Below are 16,639 nucleotides of genomic sequence, written 5' to 3'. Positions count from 1 at the left end.
CGTGGTTTCGAATGATTTCTAGATCATTCGCCATTTATAAAATGCTTAGAGGACCAATTTTGCATTCGGTCGGACAGACCTGTTGCATGAATTCGTTGGTGTGTAATAGGGCCGGAGGGCCAGTGTTGAGTACTTCATGAAGGTTTTAGGTGAAAGAGTGCACATGGTGCTACATTGGGTGCAGCTGGCTTGCAAGCCTTGTCCAAGAGGGACACTTTAAATTTTGACCTTCAACAAGAGTGTTGGGGCCGGTTTCCATCAAGAGGATGGTGCGCCATGGATTTGACATATGAAGTTTCAGAAGGAACTTGTCTAGAGGGACATAAGCATGTTGTGTAGGTGTCGGGTACAATGGGTTCGCGAACCTCACCCGGAGGGGTGCACCATACTTAATCCTTATCGATCAGAGTAAGCATTGGACAATTATCGAGTGAACTACTATTGGAGGATGTGTTTAGCTTTGGGGTCAATGTTGCATGGGTTGTTTGGTTGACTTTGTGATGGACTTGGAGGAGTTCAAGTTGAAGGAAGTATTTGAGTGCACATGCACTACTATATGGGTGATTTTAAATAACGACAGTATCATAAGTTCTTTGATCTAGTCCAAGAGTAGGCGTGGAAGATCATCACTGAGAATGTGGTTCTACGGAAGTATAGGGACAAGTACAAACTTAGGATTAAGAAGAATCTTGGAGTAAGCTTAGGAGTCGAGATTAGGAGAATTCACCTGTTGTCCGTCGATGAGGGCATCCACATGTTGAAGTGGGGGAGAATGTAACGTGCCAGCCAAGATGGCACGATACAAGCTAGGTGGATGTCCATGAGGTGGAGTGATGGCTAAGTGGTGGTGCATGTTGGTGTGCATGTTGGTGGCATGTTGATGCCTTTTGTGTATGGCAGTAGCATTTTTGTAAATATCTTTAATATTTTCTAGATCAGGACGGGACTTGGTATTCGCTATTTATTTGGGTCTAAAAATACAATGGTACAATTGTATTTGATGAACTGTGAGAATTGGTATATGTTGATGACCATATGTCTATGGAGCCAAATTCATATATATTCCTAGTAGAAGGCTAAAAGCTTACAATGCTCCTTAAGGGGGCAAACTTGGTGTTAACTCTCTACCACCCCTAGCACCTTGGTGCTAAGTGAGCTACTAATAGTCACTGAGACTAGTAGGGCAGTCATAGGACATTTTTAACGACCTTAAAAATTTATGGGACATAATTTAATAGATGTCAAAAGACAAAACTCCTAATTAGCCTTAAAAAAATTCCATATTCAATTCTAAAAATTTCACCTATTATAAAAACAAAATAATTTCCTTAAATATCCTTCATAATTCCATTAAAAATTAGATATTATTAATGAACTTTATTAGATATTATTCCCATTACAATTATAAACCATTAGCAATAAATTTATTTAAGCAATATTCATATTTAAATCTATTTAGGAATCCGGAAAAGATATGGTAATGGAAGTACTTGATCTAAAATATAAATTATATAATCTAATTTTACGAAGAAAAAATAAACCGACTGACCAATCCACATGATTAAAGGTTGGTACTCAGGTATAATTTGTTTAAAAATGTCTGGTGTGATTATGGTATGGATCACTCACCTAAAATATGTATATTATATACAAGGAACATTGAATTCAGACCTCCTTGACTATCTAATAATTTTCTATATATTATTTTTGTTAATTGTGTCATAGAAAGATTTGTCATTAAGCCGTGGTCAAAGCCTTGTCCTTCAAGATACTTGATTAATTTATCACCACACAGTCACACACCTTGTATTGTAATATTATTCTCTTGGACCCAAAATAAAGACATTTCTGGCTCTACCATAAATATAATTTTACATTGGGTAAATGACAAAATAAAAAATTTATATGATAGGGAAAGAAAACACACCAAGCTTTTGGTCCAAAAAAAGTGACTGCCTCAACGATCGACATAATTTATCCGAGATTATGATATGATATAATCTAAAGTGACTGCCTTTGGCTTCAATCAATATTAGATTAGGTGGTGGCGGCTGCTACCTTTGTTTTGCTCGTTGGGTACCTTCCGAGAAGGTTCTTCACTATAAAATTCTCTCCTTAAAAGGGTTCAACTTGATTTATCTTCTTTCTCATTAGAAGGGTTGATTTTTATTTGTCTACTTTTCTCAAACTTTGGTTTATCCTTTTTTTTTTCTCGAAACTTTACTCACTGATCTCTCTTGCTCTTAACAGTTGGTCTTGATTTTTCTCTCTTTCTATTTCTAGGTTCTACTAGTTTTCTCGAGGTTGTTTTTCATGGATACCCTTTTCGAAGATTTACATGGTTCCATGAACAATAATTTCAGATTTGAACATGACCACCATAATCTTGATCATGGTTTTTATAAAGGTAATCGTGAATTTATCGACCCTGTTTCACCGCCCACCAATTCAGATCTTCAGGGTGAGCCTTCTCCATCTTCAGGCTCAGGCTCAAGTTCGGAGGGTGATTCTGTAGAAAGCAGTGAGTTTAGCAATGCTATTATTCTCAGATTTATCAACGAGGTACTTATGGATGAACAAGAAGACCTGGAAAAGAAGCCCTGCATGTTGCACGATTGTTTGGCTCTCCAAACTGCTGAGAAATCTTTCTATGATGTCATCGGTGAAGAGTACCCCTCTCCACTCCCTTGTTTGGATAGAAATTTTGATGTTCCAAACGATCAATATGTTCAGAGCTTCAGTACCGACAGCAGCATTGAATCTATCACAGCTACTAGTCTAAGCAACCTGGATGTCGCCGAATCCAATTGGGCCTGGAATCAAGATGAAGTTGGACCCTTTACTGTCCAAAACTCCATTATTGAGTCACCTGAAGATACCCTTTTAACCCCAGATTCATCTTGGCATCTGGGAGGAAAAGCTGTTGCACAAGGGAAATCTGGTTTCTTTCTTCCAACGAAATTGAACGGGACAGCTTTTGCCATCCAAGAAAAGAACCAAAGCCATTCAACCACAGTAAATGGATCAGAAGGAAAGAAAGGTCATCATCGTCATAGAGAGTTTGGCAGTGATAGTCCAGAAGAAGAAGAAGAAGAAGGAAGAAGAACCAAACATACAGCTGTATACCCCGACTTCTCTGAGCCAACAGAGATCTTTGATGAGGTACTCCTCTGTCCTAAGCCAACACTACATGACAAAGAGTCTTGTGGTTTGGATGAAAAGGAAGACAACAAGCCAAGGCAACAGAGGAAAAAGCAGCAGCAGACAAAGAGAACGAAGCAGAAGAAACGAAACAGCAACCATGGATTGGTGGACTTCACCTCACTTCTAACGCAATGTGCACAAGCTGTGGCTAGCTATGACCAAAGAACAGCAACCCAACTCCTTAAACAGATAAAAGATCACTCTTCTCCTCACGGCGACGAAAGCCAGAGATTAGCTTATTACTTTGCTAATGCTCTCGAGGTACGCTTATCTGGAGGGACTCCGTCGTATAATCATCTTGGCAGCAATGGAGCTTCAGCTTATGATCTCTTGAAAGCATATCAAGTCTACATCACCGCATGCCCATTCAAAAGAATGTCACAAATTTACGCCAACAGAACTATTCTAAAGCTCTCGGAGAAAGCAAATAGACTTCACATAATCGATTTTGGTGTTCTTTATGGCTTCCAATGGCCTTGCCTTATCCAACGCCTCTCTGAAAGACCAGGCGGCCCTCCTATGCTGCGCTTCACAGGAATCGAGTTTCCTCAGACGGGTTTTCGGCCTTCTGAAAGGGTCATCCAGACGGGTCGGAGATTGGCCAACTACTGCGAGAGATTCAAAGTCCCTTTTGAGTGTAACATGATAGCACAGAAATGGGAAACTGTTAAAATCGAAGACTTGAAGCTGGACAGGAATGAGTTGACTGTAGTTAACTGCTTGGACCGCATGAAGAACTTGCCTGATGAAACAGTAATAGAGGATTGTCCTAGAGACGAAGTGTTGAGACTGATAAGGAGAATAAACCCGACTTTGTTCATCCATGGCGTGTTGAATGGGAATCACAATGCGCCTTTCTTCTTGACTCGTTTCAGAGAAGCTCTGTTCCATTTCTCCGCTCTGTTCGACATGTTTGAAGCGAGTTTACCAAGAGAAGACCAGCACAGACTGATGTTTGAGCAGGAGGTGTTCGGTCGAGACGTCATGAATGTGGTGGCTGGAGAGGGTATAAAGAGAGTGGAGAGGCCGGAGACTTATAAACAATGGCAAGTGAGGAATTTGAGAGCTGGGTTTAGGCAGGTTGGTTTGGATGGTGAACTTGTTAAGTTAGTGAGGAACATGGTCAAGAAACATTACCATAGGGACTTTGTCGTTGATGAGGATGGAATGTGGATGTTGCAGGGTTGGAAAGGTCGTATTTTCCAGGCCATGTCTTTTTGGCAACCTGCTTAATCTTTCGAGCTTCCATAGCAGTACTACGTAGTACGTACTACGTAGCTTTTGGAAATGAGTGCATGCCACAACACTACACGTTGGCTCGGCAACTGGTTTGAGAATACCTGGAATATTACAAGTGATCAATCAACTCATGTTTAGCTCTGGCACTGATATCTTGAAATGGATCCTCAACCCCAGAACAATTTTGGCAACACTTCTGTGGATCACAACCACTTTGCCCATTTAGCTGGTCCGTTTTTTGATGCAGGAGACCTTAGAATCTTTGTGGATGCAGCAATACACTGCATCTCCCCGTTTAGAATCTCCATGCAAATCCAGTGCATCTTCACCGCTTGGGGCTGAAACTAAAGCCCTCTTCTCAGCTCTTTCTAGCCTGCTTGGCCGTTTAGCTTCCTTGTTTCTTTAGTGCCTTTTCATTTCAGTTACAGTTGTTTGGGAACCTAGAGCTAGAAAAACAGGTCAGCTCACCATTTGGCCGCATGAGCTGCCTCTGTTAATCACTCTGGTTTGATTCAGTATGGGAGGTAGATTCTTTTGTATCTACTATTTACCATATGCTTCTTTGGTTAAAAATAAAAAAAGAACATCACACGTTGTGACTATGTAACATACTTAATTCATGATATAATCGAACTTATTTGCATGCATCAGTTTCCTATAGTCGGTGCAATCCACCAAGTCAATGATTAGTAGAATTGAGTTGAGTTTCAAGACAAAAAGAGATTTATTCTCACCACATAGCTTCTTCAATAAATGGTAATAATAGTTAAACTAGAGTAAATTATGCAAGTATCATGCAAACTTTACTACAAACAGATTTTAAGACTCGGCTCAAACGCCTAGAAAAAGATGTCTAAAATTATGGTTTCAAGTGAATAAATTCTTCCAATTCCCTGGTGATGAATCTCATCCTTAACAATTTAGAAGACAAACTTGACTAACTGGTTGGCAAAATTAAGGATATATATATATAAATATAATGATAACTAGTTTACAGGTACATGATTGGAAGTGATTATCAACTATGGATGCAACGACTGAATCAAAATCATTGTCACTGTCTATCCTTGTTAACTATTTGATCGTCTAAGGACGCTCCAATCAAGCCTTCCACCCTTTGGTTTCTTGAAAGCACCTTTTCTGTCACTTGATGGTGACTGTTGTTCAACTTCATCACTTTTTGGAGACATGTTCGGATACTGTTTTCTTTTATAGTTTCCATTAGCCTCGCAATTTGGTTTATGAAGATCCGAGCACTCTCCTTCCTCCATTGGTGGTTCGTTTTCTCTGGGAAATATTAATAAATATTAATTCTAAGATTAAGTAAATAATAACCACAGAAGAGAAAGGACTAAACAACGCATTTCAGGTATAAGAATATACTCTAGGAGAGATATCCTATCAAATTTACTAGAGTTGCATCAGATCAAATTACGAACAGAAAATGTGAACAAATTTTGATATGTCAGACCTAGATGATTCATTTCCATTTTCAGTTCCTTTAGAAGTGGCAAGGGGTACTGGCTGACTAACTTGTGTTGCTTCCTCGTTTAATTTCTACCATGAAAACAAGTTTTGGCGGATTAAAAAATAAATCTTAAAGGAACACAGATGGTGAATATTCGTTGATCAGACTAGTACATGGACATATACTCACATCAATAGACGGGTTGAAACTTCTAAAAGACATCCGACCCTTTGTTGCTCCTGGATGGGGGTCACCTTCCATTATTACCACACTACATAAATAATAAAACGAACAGTTTTGATATGGGCAGGAAAGAAAAAGTTCAGTAATCTATGGAACAGTAGTCAACAAAACGTAAAATATTATGAAAACAAACAAAGTGTTTAGCATAAATGATAAATGAATGCAGCGGTACTGCCTTTATGCCATTCGTGAAGCTGTTTAGAAAAGCAATGAAGGGCAAACTTATATTACTTATAGCTACTAATGGCTATTGTGCCTCAAAGATCACTCATATTCAGCTTAACCTCTCACAAGATTTAAACATCTATCAGCAAAACAAACCAGCACAAGAGAAATACATCGAGAATAGTAATTTAACACAAGCAAAAAGAAAGCATTTACAATTTTGGGGAGGGGAGGCAGGCAACTAGATCAATCTGAGAATAACAGTGATCATGTTTCCAATTTCCATAGACCCGAATTTGTCAAACATCTTAGGATTCATAGTACTAATTAGTAATTATGGAAAAGCGGTAAATGTATGTAAACTAGGCTACTTAGCTTTAAACATCAAATTTCACTTTACCAAGGATATTGTGCTTCTCCCAGATCTGTTTAGGAGTAATTGCAAAGTCAAACACATTTCAAAATTGTCTAACTTACAATAACTAAAATTGTCTAACTTTCATGGGTCCTTTCCTGCAGAGGTTGTTGAGGCCTTGGGGGTTAAGGAAGCACTCAGCTGGCTCAAAGACAAGGATTGGAGCGTGGTAGAGGTTGAAACTGATAGCTTACTCACTGTCCAAGCAGTTTTCAGTCAACAACAGATGACTTCTGTTTTTGGTCTGATTACCCATGATTGTAAATCTTTTTTATCCTCTCTACCTAATGTTAGTCTTCGTTTTGTTAAACGATCAGCAAATAAGGTCGCCTACTTTGTGGCTAGACATTCTTGTTTCTATTCTGATCGTAGCATTCATGATGTTGATGTCCTGGCAGACTATAATGCCAGTTTGTAATTTGAATACTTTATTTCAATGAAGTTGATATTTCATGTTCAAAAAAAAAAATGGCAACCTCAAAGAAATACATTAATGCCTCTATTCAAGAGTATTTACGGGACCTTGAGTCCCCACTCTAGTCCACAAAGCTAATGCCCTAATCTTGGACAACAGCTTACTATGGAAAACTTCTGATTCAATATGAATTAAGGTATTAGAGAGCTAATAGGACTTAATAGTTCCAGTATCATAATACAAAGAGGGCTTTCCAAATTTTCTGATGAAACCAAATCACACACAGAAAATAAGCAAATCCTACATTGAATTATTAATTACAATACACAAAGACGGATTCTGTTTTAAGCTCGCACAAATCCATTACATTCACATCGACAAGCAATCACAACGGCACATTGGCCGTAAAAATAGATAATAAAAATTAGCAGAACGCTTAAAATTATTTGAAAATCACAAAGAGAGAGAGAGAGAACTACCACTTCCTAGTAACACCACCAGGGGAAGTAAAATTCTCGGCAGGTTTGACCTCTTCTTTTTTTATCACCTCTTCTTTCTGGGCTGCTCTTTGCATGAACTGTGGGAGAAGACACAAACATTAATTAACATAATAAGCTAAGAACCAGAAATTGCAAAAATTGACCAATAAATTAACGAAATTAAAGAATGGCCAGATAAATTTAAGCAAAACCCAATTAAAAAATTCAATCTGTTCCTTTCGTCTCTCCTTCTCGAAACATTAACAAAACTTATAATAAGAAAAAAAAAAAGAGAACTTCCAATTGAAGTTCAAAAAATGAAAAGGTCTGTGTTTCTCCTTTACCTTCAGGCTTTTGAGAGTGCTGGAAAACTCTGGCTTAGCCATAGTTAATGACGGAAACCTCGCTTGGAAAAGACTCAAATTAAATTCTGAAACAGACTTTTGAAACTCCAATCTCTGAAACTATCTCGGCCGGCTACTGCTAGGGCAAGGAAAATAATATCGACGGCGTTTTCTGCATCCACTCACAACATGTCCATCAGCGCGGCCTTCATTAAACATTAGCCCATCACAGCCCAACTTATATAAGAGGAAATTACACTCTTACATATAGTTTCAAATAAATATAAAATTAGAGGTAAATTTGATTAATTGATGAATAAAAGAGGCATTTTTCAACTTATATAAGTAAATATCCTTATTGAAATAAAACTTATTGAGAAATAGTTCTTTTATATTATTTTTTTCTACATTAAAAAATTAATAATTCTTTTTTTTTTTATATATTTTTTTAAAAAATTAGAAGCAAATTACTTAAAAATTATAGTATATTTATATTAGTATTATTAAAATCTTTTTTATTTTAAAGTTATGTCGAGTTTTTTATTTTTTTATGGCTTGTTGTGAGTTGTTGGTATATAAATTTTAAGGCTTTTTTCTAGGGCTAAGATGCAAAATGGCCCTAAATCTAACAATTAAGTTAATAAATGTCCATTTTTTAAAAAAATTAACTAAATGTCCTTTTAGTTAAAAATTTGATGATAAAATTACAATTATAACCTTGAATAATTAAGTGTTTGGTATAGTTATTTTGCAGAATAATATATTAAAAAAAACTGAAAGGTAGTATATATATATTTTGAAATAACTAAAAGGTAGTATATTAGTTTAAGATTGTAGTATATTATTTTAATATGCTATGGTATATAATGAACGAAAGACGAAAATTAAAAAATATGGAATATTAGTTTAAATTTGAGGTATAGTTATATTTCACTAGGAAATATTGTCTTTATGTTCATTAGTATATCATGAAGGAAAGAAAAAGAAAAAAAAAACATGTGGAATATTAAATTAAGTTTTTAGTGTATATATATTTTCCACTATATTGGTGATATATTAATTTTTCACTATAGTATTTCTGCTTATGATTGCAGAATGTAGTTTTTATATGCTATTATATATCGTGGAAAGAAAATCAGTTAATAGTATATTAGTTTAAGTTTATGGTATATTTATATTGGTCTAAGGTACATCGTTTGTATATGATATGTATATCGTGAAGGATATAAAGAAGAAAAAAAACTATTAAATATTAATTTAAGTATGAGGTATAGTTATATTTGACTGAGGTATATTGATTTTATGTTTATTGGTATTTCATGAAGGAAGAATAAGAAAAAAAAAACTTATGGAATATTAAATTAAGTTTTTTGTATAATTTTTTTTTTTCACAATGCTGGTGGTTGACTATGGTATATCTGCTTATGATTGTGATATATAGTTTTTGTATGCTACTGTATATTGTGGAAAACAATTCATTTAATAGTATATTAGTTTAAGTTTGTGATGTTAGACTTTTATTTGGGCTTACATTAAATTTTATTGGTTTTATTAAAACTTGGGTTGATTGGATAGTTCTTTGCTGTATTAGCCCATGTTGTTGGTGATCAATTGTTAATGGGCTTAGCATCTGTGAGTAAAGTCTAGGTGAAGCAGAAGTGTGGGCTTTTCTAGTTGACTGAAGCCTTTGATGAGCAGGCCCAGCCCAACTAGGGTTTTGTAGCTAAGTCCCCTCCCTAACTCTATAAATACATATTGTCTCATCACAATTGTATACCTTTTGATAATCAGATAAAAATAAACTGCTTCTGATTTAGAGATCTAGGGAGGAAGACTTAGTTGATAGTATTGCACTATCAAATTGGAGTAACTGCTGTGGATCAATCAGAGATAATTGCTATGGATCAATCAGGTACACATACCTAATTATTATATCTTATTATTGTGTTCTATGTTATATACAAATAGATCTTGGGTTAATTGTTAATTTATCTAACATGTGGTATCAGATTGCCTATTGTATATGATTTAGAACCTATAATTTGTATAACCATTAATATGTATATGTTAATTTTCTTCAATTACATATTAATTTCGTTATTATTTTATGTTGAATTTTTTGTTCTTAAATCTTAAAACTTTAGGGGTTTTGTTTATCATCAAATTCTCGTTCTATTGATATATTACATGCATGAAATCATTGTGTATATTAAGAGAATTTTAACTTTTTTTTAGGGTTTATATAATTATAATATGAAATTATAATTTGTGTTTTTTGATTTTATTGTTTTTAATTTAAAATTGATTATAGATATCTCATTCTTAATTGTTTATGAATGTTCTTCAATGATTAATTTTGAATTTTGATCAAGATTGATATCCAAATAATTTTTTTTTATGTTCTTTATTTTTTGGATAACTTTTCTTTAGATCTATTTTTTTTAGCAATTAATAGCCGAAATTAGAGACATAGATCTATTAGAAATTGTAAACCAATCAAAATCCCTCTTTTTCCCCTCCGTTTCGTCACTTTTATGGCCGGAATTTCATCCCGACCCGACCGGGTTTGAACCGGGTCGCACAAGATCCATGTTGCAGCCATGGAAGCTGCTGGAGGTTGAAGACAACCCGCTGGGACGAAGCCCACTCGCGGCTGCCGGAGAGTGAGAGAGAGTGAGGTAGTTTCGTGACTCCGTTTTCGACGATTCTTTTTTCCAGCATTATTAGAATTTGATTTCTGATTTTTTGGTGATTTTTAATTAATTTTTTGACGCAATTTAATAATTATTATTATTTTAATGATAATTATGCAGTTAAAAAATTATTAAAAATAATTTTTGATGATTTTTCAAAATCCGTAAATCATAGAAATTTTTTTGAATTTCTTCTCGTTCCATAAGACATAGTCACTCTCTTATTTAATTTATTTTGACTATGTAGTCTCCACCAATTTTCTTATATTCACATCTTATGATTATTTGTTGTTCTAAAATTATAAAACTTGGTTGTTTGATACAAAAATAATGTGTTATGGTGGACACTTTATTTTTTGCTTATCAATATAATAAAAGCAATTATATATCTCTTTTGGAAATTTGGTTGAAAATTATTAATTTTCAATGATTGTTTTATCACCAAATTTCACATGTTGAAGAAAATATTATACTTTTGATTGACTATATGTGTAATTACTTGCCCAAAGGTAGTATTTACATATATTAGTTCACATTCCATGAAGTGAGTTAATATTAAATGTATATATTTTAATTATTTGCCCAAAGGTAATAATTTAAATATATAAATTTATTATTATTTTTTGCTTGAATTAATACATATTTTTAAGAAATTTATTTGCCCAAAGGTAATAAAATTCTTAAATGATATGTATTTTTTCTTTGTTGTTAACTTCATGAAGGTAAATCATGTGTGTGTTATATTCTCACCCCAAAGGGGAGTTTATAATGACCAGTTGATTCTACAATATTTTCTAATACATTGCTCATATTGCTTATTCAAGTTTTAATTTTTTTTTTTGAATTTTTCAGTCTCCTTTTCTGTGAACAACAATAATGCTTCCATCCATATTTTGAATGCTTCCAACTACAAGACATGGAAACGAGATGTGGAATTTACTTTAGGCATAATGGATATGGACTTGTGCCTACGAGAAGAAAAACCTGCTGATCTTACTGACTCTAGTACAGCTGCCGAGAGAACTCATCATGCACAATGGGAAAAGTCAAGTCGTCTTACTCTTCTTACTATGAAAGATCCATTCCTGAACATCTATTGAGTGGTTTGCCAGACACTACAAATGCCAAAGAGTTTTTCAATGTTGTAGAAAAATTATACGACACTGGTGAAAACGCTGAAGCTGGACATCTTATGGATGAAATGACAACCATTAAGTATGATGAATTAAAAGGAGTGCGAGATTTTATTCTGAAATTGGTGAATGTTCAGTCCAAGTTGAAAGATCATAATATTCCTCTTCCTGACTCTTTCATTATTCATCGAGCTCTTCATGCTCTTCCTGCCTCTTTCAGCCTAATCAAGACAGCCTACAACACTTACAATCAAACATGGACTATCAGCGACCTAATTTCTCAGTGTGTAGCTGAAGAAAGCAAGCTTAAAAGGGAGAAGAATGAATCTGCTAACTATGTTTCTCACCTCAAGCCCAACAAAGGAAAAGCAAAATTCAAGAATAAAAATGATGGTGCTACTAAACAGAATGGTAATGGTAAGGAGCATAAGAATAAACAGAAGAATAACAATGGAAAGTCCAAATACTCTAATGTGAAGTGTTACTTTTGTGAAAAATTGGGGCATCGGAGAACGGACTGTCACAAATTTAAGACTTGGTTAGAAAAGAAGCAAGCACAATCAGATAATCCATTGGCATGTGTTTGTTTTGAATCTAATCTAGTTGATGTTCCTATTGATTCTTGGTGGTTAGACAGTGGTGCTACTGTTCATGTTTCTGCTTCCTTACAGGGGCTAAGGGATCTCAGGAAGCCAAGTGAGAGGGAGTCCAAGCTTAAAGTTGGCAATGATGTTGGAGTTGACGTTATCTAAGTTGGAACATTTATTCTTGAATTACAGTCTCGTGATAAGATTATTCTGAACAATACTTTTTATGTTCCTACTTTTAAAAGGAATTTAGTTTCGCTTCCGCTTTTGGTTAAACAAGGATATTCTTTTCATTTTGCAAATGATAATGTTGACATTATGCTTGACTCTCGAATTATTGGAAATTGCTTTTATTCTGATGGTCTTTACAAGTTGTCATTGGCTCCTTTAGATTCCTCTTTTAATGTTGTGAATACTGTGGGTAAAAGACCTCATATTAAGGAAACATCCTTATTGTTATGGCACAAAAGATTGGGTCATATTTCCAGAGAAAGGGTTGATCGTTTAATTAAATCTGAAATACTTCCTCCTCTTGATGCTTCTGATTGGGATACTTGTGTTGATTGTACTCGTGGAAAATTGACTAAAACAAGAAAGAAGACTGCAAACCGCAGTCAATCTTTATTGGAAATTATCCACACAGACATCAGTGGTCCTTATTCCACCACGTTGTGCAGAAACAAGTATTTTATCACTTTTATCGATGATTTTTCTCGTTATGGATTCACCTATTTCATTAAAGAAAAATCTGACGCCCTTGATAAACTCAAAATTTTTCGAAATGAGGTTGAGAAACAATTAGGAAGAGTCATCAAAGTTGTTCATTCTGATCGTGGAGGAGAATATTATGGTCGTTATACAGAATCTGGACAACACATGGGGCTTTTTGCAGAGTACTTACAAGAAAATGGTATAGTTGCTCAATACACTATGCCTGGTTCACCTGAGAAAAATGGCGTTGCTGAAAGGAGAAATCGCACTCTCATGGATATGGTGAGAAACATGATGAGTAGAACAAATCTTCCAGAATTTTTATGGGGTGACGCACTTATGACTGCAACTTATATTTTAAATCATGTTCCCAGTAAATCTGTTCCCAGACCCCTTTTGAGTTGTGGACTGGGCGGAAACCTAGTCTGAATCATCTTCGTGTATGGGGTTGTCCAGCTGAAGTAAAGATTTATGATCCTAATTTGAAAAAGTTAGATCCGAGAACAAATCGTTGTTATTTCATTGGTTATCCAATGCGCTCAAAAGGATATCGCTTTTACTGTCCTACTCGTGGTACGCGAATTGTTGAATCTCAGACTGCTAAATTTCTGGAATTTGATGTTGCTGAAAATATTACTTCACCATCTCTTGAAATGGGGGAGTCATCTAAAGGAAATTTTATTCCTATCTCTTTTTCAAGAGATGATAATAATAGCAGTCTTATTCTTACTCTAGTTGATAACACTCCCATTGCTGATGAATATATTGCTCCTACTATCCAAGATGACGAGGGTCCTACTATTGATGAGGAACCTATTATTGAAGAAGGTTTTGTTGTTGATGAGGGTCTTGTTATCAGAGAAATCTAATTGTGGAATATGTCATTCAAAATGATGGTCAATAAATAGAGGTTATTCCAGAAGTACCTCCTATATGGAGATCTCAAAGACAAAAGATGTCAATAAGGTGTGATGATAAATTTATTTACCTTGGAGAAGGTGAATGTGATCTTGGTCATTTTGTGGAACCTCTTACTTTTAGTGAAGCACTTAATAGTCCACATTCTTCAAAATAGATAGAAGCTACGGATGATGAGATCGACTCCATGAAGAAAAATGGTGTATGGGAGCTAGTTTTATTACCTGATGGTTTCAAACCAATAGGTTGCAAATGGATTTTTTAAGAACTAAAAGGGATAAAAAGGGACAGATTGAAAGGTTTAAAGCGCGTTTAGTGGCTAAAGGCTTTACTCAAAGAGAAGGTATTGATTACACTGAAACTTTCTCACTTGTTTCTACTAAAGATTCATTCAGAATTATTATGGCCTTAGTTGCGCATTTTGATTTAGAGTTGCATCAAATGGATGTTAAAACTATTGTTCTGAATGGAGAATTGAGTGAGCAAATTTTTTATGTCTCAATCTGAAGGGTTCGAGGAAAATGGAAATGACAATTTGTTTTGCAAATTGAAATGATCCATTTATGGTCTCAAACAGGCATCTCACCAGTGGTACTTGAAGTTTGATAAGGTTGTGTCACTGTTGGGTTTCATCGAGAACAAGTTTGACTAGTGTATTTATATGAAGATCAGTGGGAGTCATCATATTTTTTCTTGTTCTTTATGTAGATGATATTTTACTTGCCAGCAGTGATTTGTCATTACTAAATGAGACCAAAAGTTTTCTATCTACCAATTTTGATATGAAAGATCTTGGAGAGGCATCTTTAGTTTTGGAGATTGAGATTTATCATGATAAGAATTGAAAATTTCTTGGCTTACCTCAAGAAGCTTACAATAATCGTGTGCTCAAAAGGTTCAACATGGATTTGTGTAAAGCTGGTTTCGTTCCTATTTTGAAAGGGACAAATTTACTAAGCAACATTGTCCTAAGAACGACTTAAAAAGAGAAGCAATGAAGAATATCCCATATGCAAGTGCAGTAGGGAGTTTGATGTATGCTTAGGTTTGCACTAGACCTGATATTGTTTTCATGGTCGATGTTCTTAGGAGATATTTATCTGATCCTGGCCATGATCATTGGGTTGCAGCTAATAAAGTTTTGAGATATTTGCATAGAATGAAGAGTTTTATGCTTGTGTATAAGCATGTCAACAATCTTTAAGTTGTTGGTTATTCAGATTCAGATTTTGGTGGTTATGTAGATGATTTAAAGTCAACTTCTGGCTATATTTTCACTTTTGTTGGTGCTGCTATTTCTTGAAAAAGTGTTAAATAGACTTTAATCGTATCATCTACTATGTATGTTAAATTTGTTGCATGTTATGGGGCATCTTTGCAAGCTTTGTGGCTGAAGAATTTTATTTCGGAGATACGAGTGGTTGATTCTATTTCCACACCTATGCTAATCTATTGTGATAATAATGCTGCTGTTTTCTTTTCAAAGAATAACAAGATTAGTAGTGCTTCTAAACATATGGAAATAAAGTATCTCACTGTCAGAGACTTGGTCAAGAAAGGAGACATTGTTATTGAAAATTGCAAGACCGAGTCGATGTTAGCTGATCCTCTAACCAAAGGGTTAAGTGCCGTGCTGTTTAATAAACATGTTGTTAATATGGGCATTTTAGAATCTTTTGATCTTTTGGGTTAGTGGGAGTTTAGTTTTCTGTTTGTTTTTAGAAATTATTATTTATAATTTTCTGAATAAAGTTATGAACTACATTTTATGTTTCAATATTTTTTATTATTGAATGGATATGTTTTCAATTATGTTTTTGTTATATTCTCGAGAATGATTGAATTGAAAGCATGTGGTTCATATTGTTGTGATCCTTGTCTTTTAAATTTATTTGCTTATTGACAATGATATGTTGTTGGCTTAATTCTTTAAGCAAGTTTAGTGACACTTACTTATTTTAAGTGGTGTATGTTTAATTTCACTGGCTTATTTATTAAGCATCACGGTATCAGTGAAATTGAGGACTGATAAGGATATTATGTTATTTTAAATTGATCACATGTTGAACATAATTCCTTACCACACTACTAGACTTATTGACCATGTCGATTTAATACTTTGGTATTTGTGATTATGAATGTCTTTTGTTGAGCTAAAAACAATATGACTGTCATAGTTCATTATCAAAGGTTAAATTGGACCGGTATGTTGAGATTCTATCAGAGAACTATCATTTTTTAAAGTGGCCACAAATGTTTTCCTGTTGTTCAACCCATGAGTCGTTTTCAAACAAAATTATTTTGATATATAATATATATGTATTAAAATCAATGTAGCCCAAGTGGGAGAATGTTAGACTTTTATTTGGGCTTACATTAAATTTTATTGGTTTTATTAAAACTTGGGTTGATTGGATAGTTCTTTGCTGTATTAGCCCATGTTGTTGGTGATCAATTGTTAATGGGCTTAGCATATGTGAGTAAAGTCTAGGTGAAGCAGAAGTGTGGGCTTTTCTAGTTGACTGAAGCCTTTGATGAGCAGGCCCAGCCCAACTAGGGTTTTGTAGCTAAGTCCCCTCCCTAACTCTATAAATACATATTGTCTCATCACAATTGTATACCTTT

General features: G+C 34.7%; 2 protein-coding genes across 2 annotated transcripts; one reads left to right on the top strand and one right to left on the bottom strand.

Moving 5' to 3' along the window:
* The first annotated feature begins 1,940 nt into the window (after positions 1-1,940).
* LOC115718865 (scarecrow-like protein 30) lies at positions 1,941-5,093 on the top strand. The gene has a single exon (XM_061110735.1). The coding sequence runs from the start codon at positions 2,314-2,316 to the stop codon at positions 4,435-4,437; it is 2,124 nt and encodes a 707-aa protein (XP_060966718.1). The 5' UTR covers positions 1,941-2,313; the 3' UTR covers positions 4,438-5,093.
* Positions 5,094-5,166: 73 nt separating this feature from the next.
* LOC115718868 (uncharacterized) lies at positions 5,167-8,214 on the bottom strand. The gene is made up of 5 exons (XM_030647679.2): positions 7,973-8,214; positions 7,629-7,726; positions 6,101-6,182; positions 5,915-6,000; positions 5,167-5,730 (listed from the first exon to the last, which is right to left on the bottom strand). The coding sequence occupies exons 1-5, from the start codon at positions 8,012-8,014 to the stop codon at positions 5,514-5,516; spliced, it is 525 nt and encodes a 174-aa protein (XP_030503539.2). The 5' UTR covers positions 8,015-8,214; the 3' UTR covers positions 5,167-5,513.
* Positions 8,215-16,639: the final 8,425 nt, after the last annotated feature.

The sequence above is a fragment of the Cannabis sativa genome, chromosome 2 (assembly GCF_029168945.1).
Source record: "Cannabis sativa cultivar Pink pepper isolate KNU-18-1 chromosome 2, ASM2916894v1, whole genome shotgun sequence".
NCBI lineage: Eukaryota > Viridiplantae > Streptophyta > Magnoliopsida > Rosales > Cannabaceae > Cannabis > Cannabis sativa.
The sequence above is the reverse complement of the archived record's forward strand: the minus strand, read 5'-3'. Positions and strand labels throughout refer to the sequence as shown.